The sequence below is a fragment of the Amphiura filiformis genome, chromosome 7 (assembly GCF_039555335.1).
Source record: "Amphiura filiformis chromosome 7, Afil_fr2py, whole genome shotgun sequence".
Classification (NCBI taxonomy): domain Eukaryota; kingdom Metazoa; phylum Echinodermata; class Ophiuroidea; order Amphilepidida; family Amphiuridae; genus Amphiura; species Amphiura filiformis.
Window position 1 is genome coordinate 39,696,784 of NC_092634.1, and position 18,453 is coordinate 39,715,236.

General features: G+C 36.0%; 1 protein-coding gene across 1 annotated transcript in view; it reads right to left on the reverse strand.

The window, feature by feature from the left end:
- Window positions 1-11,951: 11,951 nt before the first annotated feature.
- Window positions 11,952-18,453, reverse strand: part of LOC140157844 (agrin-like) — a 338,313-nt gene continuing 331,811 nt past the window's right edge. Inside the window, 4 exon segments of the mRNA XM_072181092.1 lie at window positions 11,952-12,735; window positions 13,681-13,784; window positions 14,980-15,210; window positions 16,176-16,521. Of these exon segments, the coding sequence (XP_072037193.1) occupies window positions 12,581-12,735; window positions 13,681-13,784; window positions 14,980-15,210; window positions 16,176-16,521 (836 nt within the window). The 3' untranslated portion in view covers window positions 11,952-12,580.

Consider the following 18,453-nt stretch of genomic DNA (forward strand, 5'->3'; position numbering starts at 1 on the left):
CCACTGAAATAATCACACTAATGTACAACATATTCCTTTCATTTTTCATTTTATTACAAAAAAAGAAATGCAACAAATGCAAGTTCATTTGACAACAAATCAGTGTTCCATGAACGCTTATTAATGATATTTGCCTAATAAGAGCTGCCTCATTGGATACTCGTACACTTATTGCTTAAATTACCATTTAGGGACATATTACAATTGGACCTGAACAAATTAGGATTTTGGAATAGAACATATTGGACCTAATTACTCGGTGGTCATTATGGTCAAAGCCACTCGTAAGGATCGGGATTGTGACCACTGGGAGATGGGTTACGCTTTTGTGGTTAAAAATGATATTATATTTGTGTATAATCGACATCTGTCATGTCTAAATATGGAATAAAATTGTAATTAGTTTAATCTTGAAATGGTTTAGTTAACCACCGTATCATTTTAGACAAACCAAGAATTTAAAACATGATCATCTTGCAATGGGTAATTCCAGTTGAAATCCATACACCACCTATGGAAGACATGGCTTTAATCGTTCACACAGGGAGTGTGAATATCAAATTTGAAATCTACACTCCCTGTATGGGAGGTTACAGTCATGTCTTCCATAGGGTGTATGGATTTCAACTGGAATAACCCAGGAATTTAAAATATGACCATCTTGCAATTGGCTATTCCAGTTGAAATCCATACACCCCCTATGGAAGACATGTCCTTAATCTCCCACACAGGGAGTGTGAATTTCAAATGGGGTTACCTGAATGGATGACTCCATTTGAAATCTACACCCCCTGTGTGGGAGATTAAAGTCATGTCTTCCATAGGGTGTGTATGGATTTTAACTGGAATAGTTCAATAGTGTTAGACATGAAGCTTGTAAGCAAATTTTGGGGTAAATTTCTTGTAAAAGGAATTATTTTGATTTTTATTTCTCAAGGCAACCAATTACATAAACCTGTACATCTATTATTTTGATTTTACACCAATACACAATCATTTGAATACAATTATTTGAATCTGACAATAAATCACCACCACTGAAAAATAAACACTTGCTTAAAATCTGATTTTGTAACAGCCATTTTGAATGTTGCATATTGTTAGTTACCTTACCAAAATAACATCTTTTTCCTTTTTGCTTGAAAATAATCTTGCATACTGGATATTAGCCTGTTTTGTACATGATACAGAAAATATAGTCGGTATATCCTGTTGTATTCACAGAATGAGTTATTTAATTATCATAATTACATATAATTACAAATTGAAATTTTATTTTTAATTTCCAATTGATATAATTACAGACATGCTGTTTAATTGGAACATGTAATTCATTGTTGTTCCAGATGGTTTCTTAAAATTCAATAACACATTTAAATCACATAACATGGTTTGGGACAAATTGTAGTGATACAGTGGAAACTCATTATAACGAAGTTGTCAGGGACAGAGAAATTAGTTCTTTATATCCAAATTTTGTTATATCAGGGTTGTAAAAACAATAAATAACAAAAGAATTTTGTATCTTGGTTCTAGAAAAATACTTCTTTATAACAGGATTTTTCTTGTATCAGATTTCGTTATAATGAGGTTTTACTGTATTTTAATTGTTTTGCTTAATATTTCTGTTCAAGGCATTAATACCATAATTCTGGAAAAACAATTTTATTTCAATTTTTCTTCCAAGTTGGAAGCATTTGGGAGCAAGCGCACAGCAGGAGGGTGCAGGGATGTGATGCACCTACCCAATTTGACAAAAAAGTCCAAATTTTTAAATAAAAACCATTTTGCATGTTACAACTATTCAAATTTTAAAGGAGATTAAGATTTTAAGTGAATTTATTTAGGAAAGAGGTCAATTTTTTTGTAAATTACGCACCCACTGCACGAGAGGATTTGTTTTATCTAATGTAAGAAGTGTATGAAATCATAGCATCACAAACAGACTACTATTATACTAATATGGATAAACAGTTGGGAAGGCGTATTACCAAATACATACTATATGTACATGGGGCTAATACTTTGGTCAAGTCAGGAAGACTTCTTTTCTGATCTCTCACAAGGATCCTCGACATGTTCATCTATCAGGGCACAGTTCTTTAATCCCAATACATTTGTACAGTCATTGAATGACCTTAGAAAATTTGGGTACAAAAACTCATACTCTGAAACTTGAGGTCAAATTTTGCACTATGAGTGTTTAATTGGCATTATTGAACTATGGCATTGGGATGAGGCCATTGTGGTCCATAGTGTCTGTGATGTACTGTATAGTGGTTATTTTTGTGAGGGTTCTGTTTTCACGAATTTCACAAATCCAGCCATAACCGTGAAATTAAAGACACATAGAATGTTCAATAGTGCAATAATAGGATTGTAAAATGAACAAAAATGTTCTTTTTGTTTGAAATCGCAGAAGTATCTGAATACAAAAATATTAACTTGTAGACAATGGCTCACACCTGCTGATATGATATGCCTTTTAAATTCAGAGAATTTCATCACCATTATTAATTTACATTTTTTCTTCATTCACCTACGAAGAGTAATACCACTTTTAAGTAGGTCAATTTTATTATAGGTTACACCGAAATATGTATTATTTAAAAAAAACATTTGTGAAAAAATGAAATCAAATATCATCACCTTGGGCTGTTCCAGTTGAAATCCATACACCCCCTGTGGAAGACATGACTTTAATCTTCCACACAGGGAGTGTGATTTTCAAATGGAGTTACCTGAATGGGTGACTCCATTTGAAATTCACACTCCCTATGTGGGAGATTAAGGTCATGTCTTCCACAGGGGGTGTATGGATTTCAACTGGAATAGCCCTTAGTGTGTATCTCTGTATATCAGAAACACATAATGGACATGGAACCCATCATTTTTATTTTCATAAAATTACATGACCATTTATGGTAATCACAATTTGCATACAGATTTATTAATCAATAATTAACTCCACTAGCTCAAATAAACCATAGGTGGTTATTTATAATAATTCTTTGTACATTTTACAATAACTACATTATGGTATTAATGTATAAGAACAACACTAATATATATACTAACAAATAAAAGACCCTTCAACTGGAGAGAAACTAGAAACACACCAGTGTTTCTAGAAACTGAAGACACAAAAATTAGGGCTACTTTACAGAGTATGCAGAATAATTAAGTCTACCAAAAATATCCCTTTTTCCAATTCTTTTTGCTATATGGTGCTCACTCATAAGAAGGAATAAACCACAAAATGGGCAATCTGAAGTACAATGGTCACCACTTGCCAGTCCAGCCAGTAATTCTAAAATTGTACAAGCCAGACTACAAATATACCAAAGGTATACATTTGGATTACCAACACCGATCTAATATTGTTACCGAACAGGTGGGTGTACACTACTGAAATTTTACCTGACTATAGCAAATTTGACCCAAACGTAGGCAATATTTATCATGTTTTTTGATGAAAAAGGGGGGGGGAGCGTATCCTCCAAAGCTCCACCCCTGGTCACCCACCTGAGTTAGGTGTGACTGGTCATTCCATCCATGTTGATCCAGCAGCACCTCATGTTTCAAAAGATAAGCAATCTACTCTATAATAGTAAACGAGAATTGAAAATTTGGATTTTTTTTCTTACCACATTGGTATTTTTACACAAAGGTGTAATATACTATTAATTTCCCACTTTTTTATTTGTTTTTTTCTTTTTAATTACAAAACATTGAAAATACAAGTACACACATACATACATAATATATCCTCACACATAATAATGTAATACATGACATAAAATCTGTACATTCAAAACACAGTTTGTATATGTTGATCACCTGACCAGTGTATATGTAAGGGATGTGGAAGAGATGGTTTCATCTGCACTGTTAAGTTGGTAAGTTTGTTTGAATGAGTGTTCCATACAGAAATGTGTTAATCTTGAGTAAGAGACCAGGAGATGGGCAGATCCAGGATTGAATATCATCACATAAGGAGGAATGACAGCTCTATAATAGGGAAATAGGTGGTACCCCTCTGGGTCTACCCCCTGCAAGATGAGTGTGTGCCCACAAATTGATTTTTTTTTTGGCTTGAGCTCCTGCCACAACCTTGTAACCCGCTCACATTGGGCTATTCCATTCAAAATTCACACTACCCCTGTGGAAGATTTTGGAAATATGTTTCACAGAGGGAGTATGAATTTCAAATAGAATTAGCACAATGGGTAGCTCCATTTCAAACTTATGCTCCCTCTGTGAAAGATTCAGGTTGAATCTTTCTCAGAGGGTGTTGAAATTCAAATGGAGCTGCCTAATGTGCAATTAATTCCATTTAAAATTCATACTCCCTCTGTGGAACATGTTTCCAAAATCTTCCACAGGGGTAGTGTGGATTTCAGATGGAATAGCCCATTGAGCCCTCCACATGAATGGCTAGTTTTTTTTCTTACATCTATGTCTCTCCAGGATTATCCCCCTCCTAAAATTGTTTCCCCCTGCCCCCTTTGATTACTTTAGAGTGGATCCCTGCTACATCCACTAACTCTTGGGTGCTTGACTAAGGCCTATCCAGTGTCAAGTCCAATATTTCCAAGTATTTTCAGTATATAGTATTTCATTTTAAACCAGTCATGTTTAAGATGTTATGTTGAATGGGATCAGATGCCAGTTCTGCTCTTAACATTAATAGGAAATACAAGTTTCAACAAATAGTATACCTTATGTATTTAATGTAACCAACATACCAGATGTTTTCACAAATATGTGTGTGGTGACTGACTTTCGGCTGCTTCTAGTGTATCAGGTTGTTCCAGATGAAATCCATGCACCCAGTGTGGAAGACATAACTTTAATCGCCCACACAGGGGGTGTAGATTTCAAATGGAGTCACCCACTTAGGTAACCCCATTTGAAATTCACACTCCCTGTGTGGAAAATTATATAAGGGTGTATGGATCGCAACAGGAATAGCCAATTGTTGCCTTATTTCATGGACCCTGGAGCTGTGTGCAAATGGTATAGATATGGTTCACATCTATGGTAGAAAGGCACATGAATCTTGTTTAACTTTTTGGGGGTGTATTTTCCCATCGTCCAGTATTCTTAGTATGGTTTACACATTATATTAATGTGTTACCTGAACATTTTACCAGACAGAATGTCAAAACATGAAATGCTCCATTATAATGGAAATGAGATATGAAATGAATTGTCTGAACAGTTACAAGAGTGGGACTTATGGGGGTGTGACCTGGGGATCAAGTCCTCACAGCTGATTGAATCTGAACATTGTGATCCTTGCCATTGGGACCAGGTTCCATGGAGACTACCACATCCAAACCACTCAATTCTCATAAAAATCTGAATTTGATGAGAAAAATCCGAAATAGTGTATGAATTTGGGTAAAAGGTCCCTCAGATGGGCTGAAAATACAAACACAGAAATTTGGACTCATAAAGATCCGAAAATGGCAGTTCTGCTATAACATGTAGGAGCTATCATGAAATGGGGAGCAATGTCCCTGTTTTGTTTAGAGGGAAATATAAAGCCAGTTTCTTTAGGCTTACATCATGTGCATCCCCCACACCCCTGGAGATGAAGGTGAAAGAATGAAAAAATGACATTGGGACTATGTGACGACCCTGTATTTAAACTAGATCAAACTCCAATCTACAAATCTGAAAACTCATATTTTTAGCATGTATCCTTTAAACATGCATATTTATAATCTTGTTACAGTTTCTGCCAAAGAAGAACAGCACTTGTTTTCATCTTGAGAGCATGCACTGTATAAACACGGAAGTGGAGTTCTGATTGGCTGATTCAATCGTCTGACATTCATAATAAAAGACGCAGTAATCTGATTGGCTGATTACGCATCAAAACGTTGGTCGGCGCAAACAAAGCTCTGTGTGTGTGTCACTCATTAACAGGGCGCTCGCATCAATCTGAGCAACAGACTGCCGTTCTTCTCTGAAACCGAGTGTAGAACTAAACTGCACACAAACATGTCTGATACAAGTGCAGTGGTTCTTGAGATGAATTAATGCATTATAATTCTTGAGATACACTTCAAGTTTGTGGGCGATGGAGTCTTTAGGCCTAAAACCCTAGATCGTGTTTACAGTATTAGGCCAACACGTCTACATCAAAGACAACCATGTAAATCACCCAGTAACTAGTTGATGCACCCACACCTTTACAGGGGTAGCCTAATGACCTATACATTACATCAAAACAAAAGAAGGTTCCCTGGGGCTGGCAGCTCATAGACTAGTCTAAACATCTAACATATGGTTTTCTCAACCATGTGTTTTTGTATATAGACCGCTGCTGCCCTGATTTATGCTATAGTGAACATGCTGTCACCAGCTATTACATTTTGGGGGTAACTGATCTCTCAGTAGGCCTACACTATTCTGAGATCATTTGTAGAAAAGCATTAATTTATCTCTTTCTTTCTTTGATTTTATCATTCACAGTATAGAGAAAAGCATATATTTCCTCATTTTTTGTATCTCTTGTAAAATACGCAAGTTGGACTAAAATCTGTGTAACAAATAGAAAGGAATTTGCATGATCACCATGATCATCAAAGACCGAAGAAAATGCTGAGAAACTCCACCATCCTCTTTCTGTTTTGATTACTTGATTAGCTTTAACTGAGATATCCCTGGTGCGATTCCTCAGTACATATGGGAGTGCCTAGAAACCTTCAACCCAAGGGGAACCTGGGGAGGGGGCTTGCATCCTCAGAAACTTATTTTTCCTTCACTGGCAAAGGTTTGAGCAACATATGAGCATGATATTACCAATAGTTCATAATCTCATCTTTTTATCCTACATAATTTTAAATTCTGCCAATTTATTTTCAATCATACTATAGAATGTCTCTAAACACCAACCCCATAGGTTACTAAATATAAGGAATTAGGCCTACAAAGTCAAAACATCCAGAATTTATTTATTGACGGTGTGAAAATATAACCTCTTTCCTTAGATCGGTTACTAAATTAGGCATATAAACTCAAAACATCCAGACTTTATTTATTGCCAGTGTAAAAATATAACCTCTTTTCTTACTTGGAAGTAAATTTTCTTTGCAATCACTTGTTTATTTTGAAGTGTCTTCGCCCTTTTTAGCTATTGTTGGTTACTTCCTTTCAATTTTGTTAACAATGAGGGCGGGAGGGAGTAAGCTCTGTAAGTTACAAGTCTTGATCAAACGTTTCATTTATTGGGATATTCCTATGCAGACATGACCTTAATCTCCCAAATAAGTGGTGTAGATTTCAAATGGAGTCGCCCATTCAGGTAATTCACAATCTCTGTGTGGAAGATTAAGTCATGTCTTCTATAGGGGTGGATGGATTTCAACTGAAATCGCTCATCGCAAATATGTTCATCATGGTTATAAAATGTTAGGCTTAAATCTGGCACCCCTCCATTAGACAAATCCCTTAAATTATTCTCGATGTTGTCCCTTCCAACAAAGCCGCCTTTGAGCAATGTTCCATCACATTTTCAGTCTTTTAAATCACCCAAAAGTGATTTCCAAAAGCAAGTTTTGCCTGACTTTGTTCATGAACATGAACTGGGGACATTAACCCACAATCTGTATAAACTGACTGTGACCAGATGCAGAATAATTGTCTTTAAAACTCTCACCAAACCCAATCTCAAGTTCATGATTCAACCCAGTTAGGACCTATTATTTAACCAAATAACTCTAGTTAATATGTTTTAATCTTAAGTAACACCATGACTTCAAGAATTATACACATCACATACAGAACACAAGATTTTGTAAAACAACTTTCTTTTTTTTTCTTTTTTTAACATCTTTTTAAAGTTTTCATAGTTTCCGCCACCATTCTTCACCCCTTACATATACAATTGCTTGGCGATACATAAAGAACAGTTTCAACCACAACAAAAAAGATGAGGGCCAATAAAACTGTTTCCATGCTTGACAAAGTGAAAGTTTTAAGGGTTACGCATCACTATGAAAGATTTTATCAACCCGTTACCATGGAAACAGTCAAAATGGATGCCTCAACTGTGGAATTTATTTTAGCACCATATGATATGGGTATATAGTTAGTTGTACATGCAGGAACAAAACACAATTCTGAGTGGTTTGACAATTTGTTATTAGAAAAGCTGGTTTTCGACTACATATTAGAGGGGTTTTGAAATAAATTACACAAATTTTAAACAAAAATTTAGCGAATTCTTGTCATAATATTATACAATGTTTCATTCTTAGCTGCTAGTGATTTTGAGAGATGCAAAAATGTACTGGTATAGTATGTCTTTAGTAAATCTTGAAGCCATCCAAATTTGCAGTTTTGCAACTCTGCAAGGCCTTGTCCCTTACATCCCACAATGCAACAGGGTTTAATGCAACTCTTTAAAAACGTGCAGAGATGATAGGATGGCAACGCCTGGAATAATACATCATGGGATATAATGAAAAAGGTGCCTATGCATCGATGGCACCTTTGAACTTCCAACAATATATAACATACATAACCAAAAGAAATACCAGCTTTTGGAGTTTGTATATTACATAATTATCTGCAAGATGCTAGTCTTAAAAAAAAACACTTTTCAAATGATACCAGCTTGTAAACCGTTTCTTTTCTTACATTCAGTCGGTCCAAGTAGTACAAAATTGTATAATGTTCCCACTTTCTGACTACACTGTCTGTCTGCAAACTACAGTTAAGCTTATTAAACATGCTGCACATAACTAATAACCTCTTGTTGTCATGGTTACGGGTGCTTTTTGATGATTAATATTAATATCCAATCCTAAAAAACCCTGATACAACGCTAATGACACACAGAAGTCATAATCAGTTATAAGCTTTTGAATACATTGGTTGCCAGTACCAAAAACTTCCCTGTAGTACCTGCTATTATCATACTAGAGTCTGAATAAATTCTAACGGGGTCAAAGGTTGCAAGGTCGTTGGTGACCTTCCTTGCTTGACCCCATGGTCGCTGTTCTAAACTTGTTTCCCTCATATAATTAACCAATCATAATCCATCAACCATTCATACATTTAGAAAAGCAAAATAATAAATATATCCTATGGTACGTACATAATATTAAACACTGATTTGCATATGGAAGGTGAATGCACTATGTCTAGTAAGCTAGGGCACACAATGGGGTATTATGTTTGAAATCTGCCATGCCCCTGGGGAAGATTTAAGGAAAGTCTTTTACAGAGGGGGTATGTTTTTCAAATGGAATTGACTAATGTTACACAATATTAGTTTATTGTTTACAGCAAAGAAATGAAATCTTACATAATGCATGTATAGCACTCAAAATATACCAATTACATCACCAAAATTTTTCATAGTGACAAATTTGAGACTATAAACCACCACTTTGTATTATGCCTAACAAAGAGGGCGATATTGTCATGTTGTCCTATTTTTTGCTGCCTGTGCCGAGTGCCAAGTATTAGGCACTTCACAGGGTTAGGAATGATTTATAGTAAATTTGGCATACAGTCTCTTTGCTGAAAATAGCAATAATTAATCTGAAAATGAATAATATCAAAATTACCAGCTGGTTGAATCGAACGAGGATGTTCGATTTCAAAGTGTACCCTATTTTACCACTAACCAATAAGCATTCACCGCCCCACATACCAATTTATCATTATTATAATACACACATAATTCTTTGCAATAAACAACAGCATAAAACTGTTACCTATTGCAAATATAGTACTAAAAAAACTTAAATAAGTATCAAATTATCATAATAAAATAACAATTATATCCACAAAGTCACCTTATTTAGTGACACTATCAAAAATCGTAGGACCATCAAGTTTTGCATAATTACTAATTGCCGTCAAAAAATAATCAAGAGTTAAATTAAAGCACAAAAATAATTGTTGGCTGTTTTCTATGCATAATTAGTCTATTCTATTGCGTAAGTTTTTGTTGAAATTATTCAGGCAATGGACGTGTCCTTAATTACTACTTATAAATAATTATCTACCCCATTTTGCCTCATAATATTATTTTTTTGTGTGAACAAATGTCTTCTTTATTAAAATATAACAATAATAATCATGAAAATGACAAAAACTGGGAGATACTAACAAGCTTTTCAGCTTGGCTTATTTTGTTTGCGACTGGTCCCATCAAGACCCAAGCATGTATCCGCCTGGTCCGACTGACTGGTTAAACAAACAAACAAACAATACAAAACATTTGAAATGAAAAAGTACTTGTGTCGTAGTCGATGCATCAGCTTTTGAAACTTTTTTGTCGTTAGGTTATTCTGGTTGAAATCCATTCACCCCCATGGAAGACATGATCTTAACCTTCCACACAGGGAGTATGAATTTCAAATGGAGCTCCCTGAATGGGCGACTCCATTTGAAATCTACACTCCATGTGTGGGAGATTAAGGTCATGTCTTCCACAGAGGGTGTATGGCTTTCAACTGGAATAACGCATTATTACATCCAAAGTTTTTTAAAGCTTATTCACTTCCCTTGTTATGACCACACATAATACAGCAGCATATACAGAACTTTTAAAATATTTATACCCATGTGCTAGTCTTGGGATATACCTGATTTTTGTGATTAGTGATAATACTTTGAATGAAAATATCACACATTTGGGTATGTCAATTGGCTATTCATTAAGCAAAAACATACCACTTGAGAAATAAGCATGTGAAGTCAGGTTAAGCAGTGTTTTGGTGTGCATTTCATCAGGTTCCATGCATGTGCATTCAAGTATTTTCCACTCAAAAGGGGACAAACTGAACAGTCTCAATTTCTCTGGTGCCTGCCAGTACTTTTGGATTCCATCCAATTGGAGAACCAAACAGACATAGTAAACAAAAGCATGGTGGTCGCAGGGGTCAGAAAGCCCATGTGACACAATATTTGTTGATAAAAATTCGGATTTAAAGGTGGAAATTCATGTTGAACGCTCCCTTTTTTATAGTCCAAATACACACCAGAAGAACACCAACTGCTAATAACACACCTGATGTATGTTGTATAGACCAACTAACATGCCCAAATCTGTCCAATTTATGATTGAGATTTCATGTCAAAAACAGGTCATTTTTTTTGGTACCCCATGAAACCGAATGACACCTGCTGAGGAAAGATGGGATTCTAATGCAACATATTTCAATTATAAATGCTTCATTAACAAAACTGCGCCATTATTCCAGGGTACTTTATTTTAATTACTTCAAGAATTATGAAGACAACAGTTTTGAGTTGAATTCATTAGCAGGGTCATATTTTTAAAAACATCAAAACATTGATAAGTTGGTCGTAAGTTTTGGATGTCAAATAATGTACATCCTTTTAAGTTCTCTGGAGCATTCAAAAAGATCCCAATCTTCCCCCTAACAAGTTACATCTTGAGTTTTTTAAAGTACAAGTCATAATTGGACATGATAAGAAACACTTAATATGTAGACCTGACATTCCATTAAAATTGACAGCCCAAATTGATCTGCATCAACATAAATCTTGACAAACCAGCAAATTCTAATTGGGGCATTTTTTTAAAAACTTTTTCTCCTTCTTTAATTATATTCATACACTAATGTGAATGAATATTAAACTTATCTAATTCTCTTTCATTCCTTCTACCAAACTCAATTTTACTTGTCCAAACTGTTTCCAATAATTTTCTGGGATTTTGCACATTTTTGCATACAATTGCCCAATAACCTGTAGTATAATATAAGCTGCCATTTGCAAAATCCCATATTACTGATAGTAGTTCTTGTAGTAAATCATACAAGGCAGCTTTGAATGTATTGATCATATACAATACCTATCATAGTATAATATAGCTGCCATTTGCAAAATCCCATATTACTGATAGTAGTTCTTGTAGTAAATCATATAAGGCAGCTTTGAATGTATTGATCATATACAATACCTATCATAGTATAATATAGCTGCCATTTGTGAAATCCCATATTACTGATAGTAGTTCTTGTAGTAAATCATATAAGGCAGCTTTGAATGTATTCCAGATAAGCTGCCTTAACTTCATATAAGGCAGCTTTGAATGTATTCCAGATAACTTCTATCATATATAATACCTATCATAAGTATAATATAGCTGCCATTTGTGAAATCCCATATTACTGATACAGGTCTTGTAACAAATCACACAAGGCAGCTTTAAGCTTCCAAATAACTTCTATGGAGGTTCATAGAGAGTTGGGGGTATATAACATTAACATGGAAAAGCCCAAATATGGTCTACCGCAGACAGCTGCAGAGGGTGTACAAAATTCACAAAGAATAGCACAATTACTATTCAACTCCATACTTCTGCAAGACACAGAGTTACAGAGGGTGTAGAGAAACAAACCAGAATAGCTCAAAGGTTGTCAAGATTCATGTTGATGCAAATACTATCCAATCACAGTGCCTCATGGAATATTCAAAAGTAAATAAACAGTGGCCTAAAAAAATCTGCTCCACAGTATTAAATATGGAATACCAACTAAATAGTATAAAATGACCGGGTTACTATTTACATATGCAAAAGTCAATCTTCGGGACAGAAGTCTGTGGGTTGTTCCTTTAGTGCATTATGGTATAAGTGTAGCGGTGTCTCATCTAATCTGACATCTTTAACGCAGCCTTCAAATGTTTGTCTGTAGTTTTCATATACATTGTCTGGGTATTCGTGTTCGTAACCACCTGAAACGACAAGGACAAAGAAGTACGGTAACACGTTAGTAAAAGGATACAAATCTTTATGTAATATCACCTACAATGTCTTCGATGTGTAAGTGTGTCGGCTGTGCAGTACATGATAAAACAATGATGGCAATTGTGGTTCCCGGTGTTTAGAAATATCAGGCTGACCCGGATTGGAACAGTTGATTCGCTGATAGCCCTGAGTTTCGGATGTTAGGATAGGAATTCAATAAATGGATCGGGATGGGGATGTGCTTTTCAGAGAAGGTGGAGCTTTGTTACTAAGGTAAAGTACATTAATGTCATAGACCAGATGGGGCCGGGCCAGGACCGAGCATTAGATATAAGCTTGACCACATATTACTTTGCTGAATGTTTCTACAGATGTTGGCTGGGTATCAAACTACTATCGCCTGGGCGGTCCATGACAATTCGGATCTTACGAAGGATTCAAAAAAAGTTTTAAGGTTTAAAATGGTTGAGTTGGTACACCCAGGGGATTAAAACAATAATAATTAAAAAAAATTACCACCTGACCGATCAAAAATGGGCATGTAAAGACAAAACAACAATATTGTTTTAATGATATTGTCAGAGTTACAATTTGCCTCAAAAGGATGAAAGTGCTTCCCCCGCTGCTGTACGCTCTCATGTAAAAAATGGAGTTAACTTGAAATTTCCCTGGACAAGGAACTTACTGCTAAGTGACTCATTGTAACCCGTATGGAACTTGGGCAGCTGATTCTGGCTGCGAAGGTTAATTGTGGAATGTCTAGGGTGTGTGCTTCTTAGCTGGAAGTCCCTGTGTTGTTGTTTAATGGTTTGTGGAATGATATAGGCCAAAGTGGTCAGCGACAACTTATAAAGTGTGCCGAGGCTTGTGGATCAACGTCTAGGCATTGTGCGTAGTGCACTATCAATCACTGTGTTTTTTTCTCAACTTACCTAGCCATACTATACCATCTGTATTTAATTGTGAAGCCCCTGCTTTGGAAGAGCCTGGTACAAGTTCTTCTTGGTCAACTTGTAAACTGGCGTCTGTAAGTGATCTGTAACGGTAGAATAAGATATCGTTGCTTTAATAATCTTTGAAACAATTAGTTTAACTATATAGTTTGATTACGTTACTGCTGATGAGTACCCAAATAGCTAGAGTAGGATTAAGTGATTGTAAGTGCCAAATGCTACCAATTTAATTCAGGCTTTTTTCTGAGCAAATATCCCTGTAAGTTGCCACCACAGGGGCTTGAACCCAAGACTTTGTGCAACAGAGGTGGGTACCCTAATGAATGTTCCAATAGTGTCCTGCTCTTTATATCAACTACGGCAGTAAAAGAGGAGAGTTGTGACTTTCATTTCATTTCTTCGTCATGTTTATGTATCTAACAGTCACAGTAATTTTTTACATTATTTGTTGCCATGTACACTTGTACAGCGAAATCGGTGTAAAAAGACCTAGTTTTTGCCCCTAATTCCAAAACTTTCATTCCCCGGTAGGTGACATTAAACAACAGGTCAAATTAAGCAATGTCTACAAACTTTTTCATTAGAAAAATTAGTCCATCCTTAAATTTTGTGGAATCAGGAGTAGTAACCCCAAACATCGCCAATACTTAATTTTGTATTTATAACATTTGTAAGGCAAGACATCCAATTAGCGCAGATAAAGGTATCGGTTGACTCCTGGGGACAATAATGAAAATTTTTTTGGATCGATTGAGCCCATATTTATCGGTCGAGGTATGGGTTTTAAAATATTAGACGTAGTCATATAGTCAAGTCCATTATTTCAAAACCAGAGTCATAGCAAGAAAACCATCCAATTTTATCATAATAATGTTTTAAATCCAAATATTTTCACACACTTGGATTCATCAAAACATAATAATGTTAACTGGGGACATAGCAAGCCAGAATGGTTCAAAATCAGGATAAATCCTGCACATGATGTAAACCATGCCTTGTGGACAGTTTAACCATACCTAAGACTAGAATTTGTCTCAGATCTGACTTTGATATAAAATTGGATCGATTGAGTCGCTCTTACTATGAGTTTTAAAATATTGGATAAGAGCATCCAATTTTATCATTATTATGTTTTGGATCCAATATTTTCAGTAACTTGGATTCATCAAAACATAATAATGAGTCCTTTTGGCTTGGAAACATTATCATCCCCACCGATGCAACAGTAGGTTTATCGGTGCTAATTGGATGTCTTGCCGAAGTTTTTCAAACACTTACCTTGCTACTTTTACCGTATGCCATTTATCATCTGACACAAATACGGGAGATTCTATCTTCTTAAATCCCATGCCGAGATTGAACCCAAGAAGTACCTCTCCTTTGACTATGGATAAAAAGAGGAAGTCACCCATCTTGGGAGCGGGGCCGATACCGTTGTATAGGATCATCCCATCATAATCCCTGGTACGGAAGGTCACTTCTATCATGTTTGTCATCTGCGCTTTTTTCCTGCAAGAAAAAAAATAAACAAAAAAGATAAGAATCAACATACCAGTTTCTCGATCTTCCAGTAATGTCACTGTGTACCAGTGTTGACTCTGTCGCTATATATTTGTGGTGCAGTGAAAATGAAATTTGGTGCAAGTAGTGTTTGTTACAGACCATGTACCTATATTGTCTATGGTAAGACCAACTACTGGAGGAGGGGCACCCCAAATATTGGTAAGCATCATGTGCCTGTCAAAAGACCCCTTTTTGGAGACAAAATCTACACCCAATGACCCCTTTTATCATCAATTTACACCCTATGACCCTCTTTTTAACAAATTTAAAATTCTGGTGGCAATTTCAGCTTTAAAATTGCATATTTTTACAAAATTGTACACATTTTTGTCCTGGTTTTTTTTCCCTGGTTATTTTCCCCTGTCAATGACAACCACTTTTAGCAGTTCCACACATATTTTCTTGCAGCCCACACTGAATGACCCCCTTTCAAAAAATCCTACACTGATTGGCCCCTTGTGCTGTACTCCAGCAAGCACTGTACGTCACTTTCATATTTGAGTACCCCTACCAGGATATCCCACAGTCATGGAAACCAGAGTGGGAACATGGTAACTGCTTGGTGTCGGCGCTATGCACATCTGTCGAGCCTTCGGTACTCCGCCAATCCCCTGAACAACTTGAACTTTTGAAAGTATTGATTGCAATTAATAATACAAGATTCAACACTGTAGCTATTCATGTAACAATAATTCATTACACTAGGATCCACAACATGCTCATCTACCAGAGCAGAGTTCTTTAACCCCAATACATTTGCACATTCATTGAATGAACTTTGAAAATCTGGGTACAAAATCTCATACTCTAAAACTTGAGGTCAAATTTTGCACAATGATTGTTTAATTGAGGTTATTGAACTATACCATTGGGATGAGGTCATTGTAGTCCATAGTGTGATGTCAACTTACGTTTCAGTGACTGCATTTGGATAACTGTAAAATTTGCTACCGTCTAATGAAACTGGTCCATCTATGTTAACAGTGGGTGCATTTGTCATGCCTTCAATCGGCGATGTCGTGAAGAGTTCATTTGACTCTGCCGAAGTGACCATATTTGTGGTCTGTCTATTGGGCGTTGACCCTCCATTGGCAGTCGTCTTCCTTCCAGTAGACATTTTGCCTGGCATTTGTGTTGACATTACAATTTGTGCCGATGACATTCTTGGTGTTGTGTTATCCATGTTGTCGCTTGTCACTCGTTTGGTACTATCAGGGATCATCTCGTCGGTGACAATGTCGTCAAACATGTCATTTCCTGAATGGAAATACAAAGAAACCTCAATGATTATTTGCATTTTCCCATAGGGTTTGTACAGAAAACCCTGTTTGAATTAGCATAACATTGGTGCTACCAATTCTGTTCTTTTAAAAGGTTTTGGATCAATATGAATTGTAAATGCAATATAGTGATATAACAGAACAAAATGCATTGTGGGTAATGTATTTTCGAGTAGGGAGAGAAGGTCATAGGTCACACACAGTTTCAATGGCAGTGAACTTGGCACTTTGTAACAAAATGCTTTGTACTTGTGTCTTGAACATTGTTTGGTCGCCAGGTCTTCATAGCACTTCCATATAACTAACAAGTATTGGGTGACCCTGGTTATTACAGCCAATGATGTACATGGCAAATAAAACTACGAGAATTCCCAGTGAGTTGTAGTTCATCACATGGTCTGTCAATGGAGCATTGTGTTATTTCTCCCAATAGACCTTTCTTAATATTACCCACAATGCAATCTGTTCTGAATTATCAATATGTAGCTTATTGAAGTTATACAAATTGCAGTAGAAATCTTTGCTATTGACCTTTTCGGTAAATCCCATAAGCCTTTTTGAGTACACCTGATATATCATCATTTGACGTCATGCCGACTTGCAGTGTGTAGTAACGATGTTCGCTAAACGATGTGTGCATCAGCATAGATCAGTGTGACGTCAAATGATGACATCTCAGATGTACTCGCAAATGCTTATGAGATTTACCGAAAAGGTCAATTGAATTCCATGCACTCACAATTGACCTATTCGGTAAATCCCATAATTCCTTGCGGTTAGCCCCGAGATGTCCTCATTTGATTTTTTTGCCGATGCGCACATCATTTAGCAAATATCGTTACTGCGGATTGCAAGTTGGTGTGATGTCAAATGACAACATCTCGGTATAACCACAAAGAATTATGGGATTTACCGAAAAGGTCATTTAAAGACATCTTTAATGACTCAAAACTATCAAATGTTTGACCTAAAACAAACAAATATTTTCCTCATATTTTTATTTACTCTCAACTGGTAGGCACCAATGTTATGCAATCAATAAAATAAAATACCCATAGCATCACCCTCCAAGGCACAGAATGACTGCCGTATGCACCAAAGTGAACTTAGTCCCTGAATCCATTATAATCTGGACCATTATGAATGATACCCCCATACCAGATGTTCCTTGTGTAACATTAGTGTATATAGGTATCACTGAACTTTGCTGCCTCATGATGATGTTCTTTTAGTTAGGATGATGTGTTCTTTCTCATATTATATGAAACTTCAGTAATTCAAACTTCCTGTGACATCATTAGTTTAACTTAGCTGGTAACCATGGTTACTTATTGAGTTACCATGGTTACAGAAGTAAATTATCAGTACCTGAGAATTTAAATCTGAAATTTGGTCAGTAGACAAAGGCATGTGCAAAATTTAAAGGTTAATATTAAATTTTGTGGAGGTTTTATGGGTTGGGACATTAGTACAGAGTTGTGTCAGCATGCCAGCACTACAAGCTTCCATATACTCTCATCTCTTCAATACACAGTTCAACAACCTCATATATACGCATGAATATTTAATATCAACCTTGCCATTTTGGTACCATAAATCACATCCACCCCACAAGGTTAATCTTTTTCTCTACTAAACATGTAAATATGTGTCACTGAACTGTGTAGGGACTATGAGAGTATTATAGGTCAAGTCTTATAGTGTGACACTGACAGTACTGATAATAAACAGTGCAACAAAACAATTAAGCCATAGGCAGGGTTAGTAGTGTTTGCTGATTCAGGTACCTCAGATCTGAGACACATACAAAATCAAATTCCGAACAAATCTATTTAGTCTCAGATCGTCTTGAAAATGTCCCAATACAACACATTTCATGTGATAAATGCACTTCATACATAGATTTTTG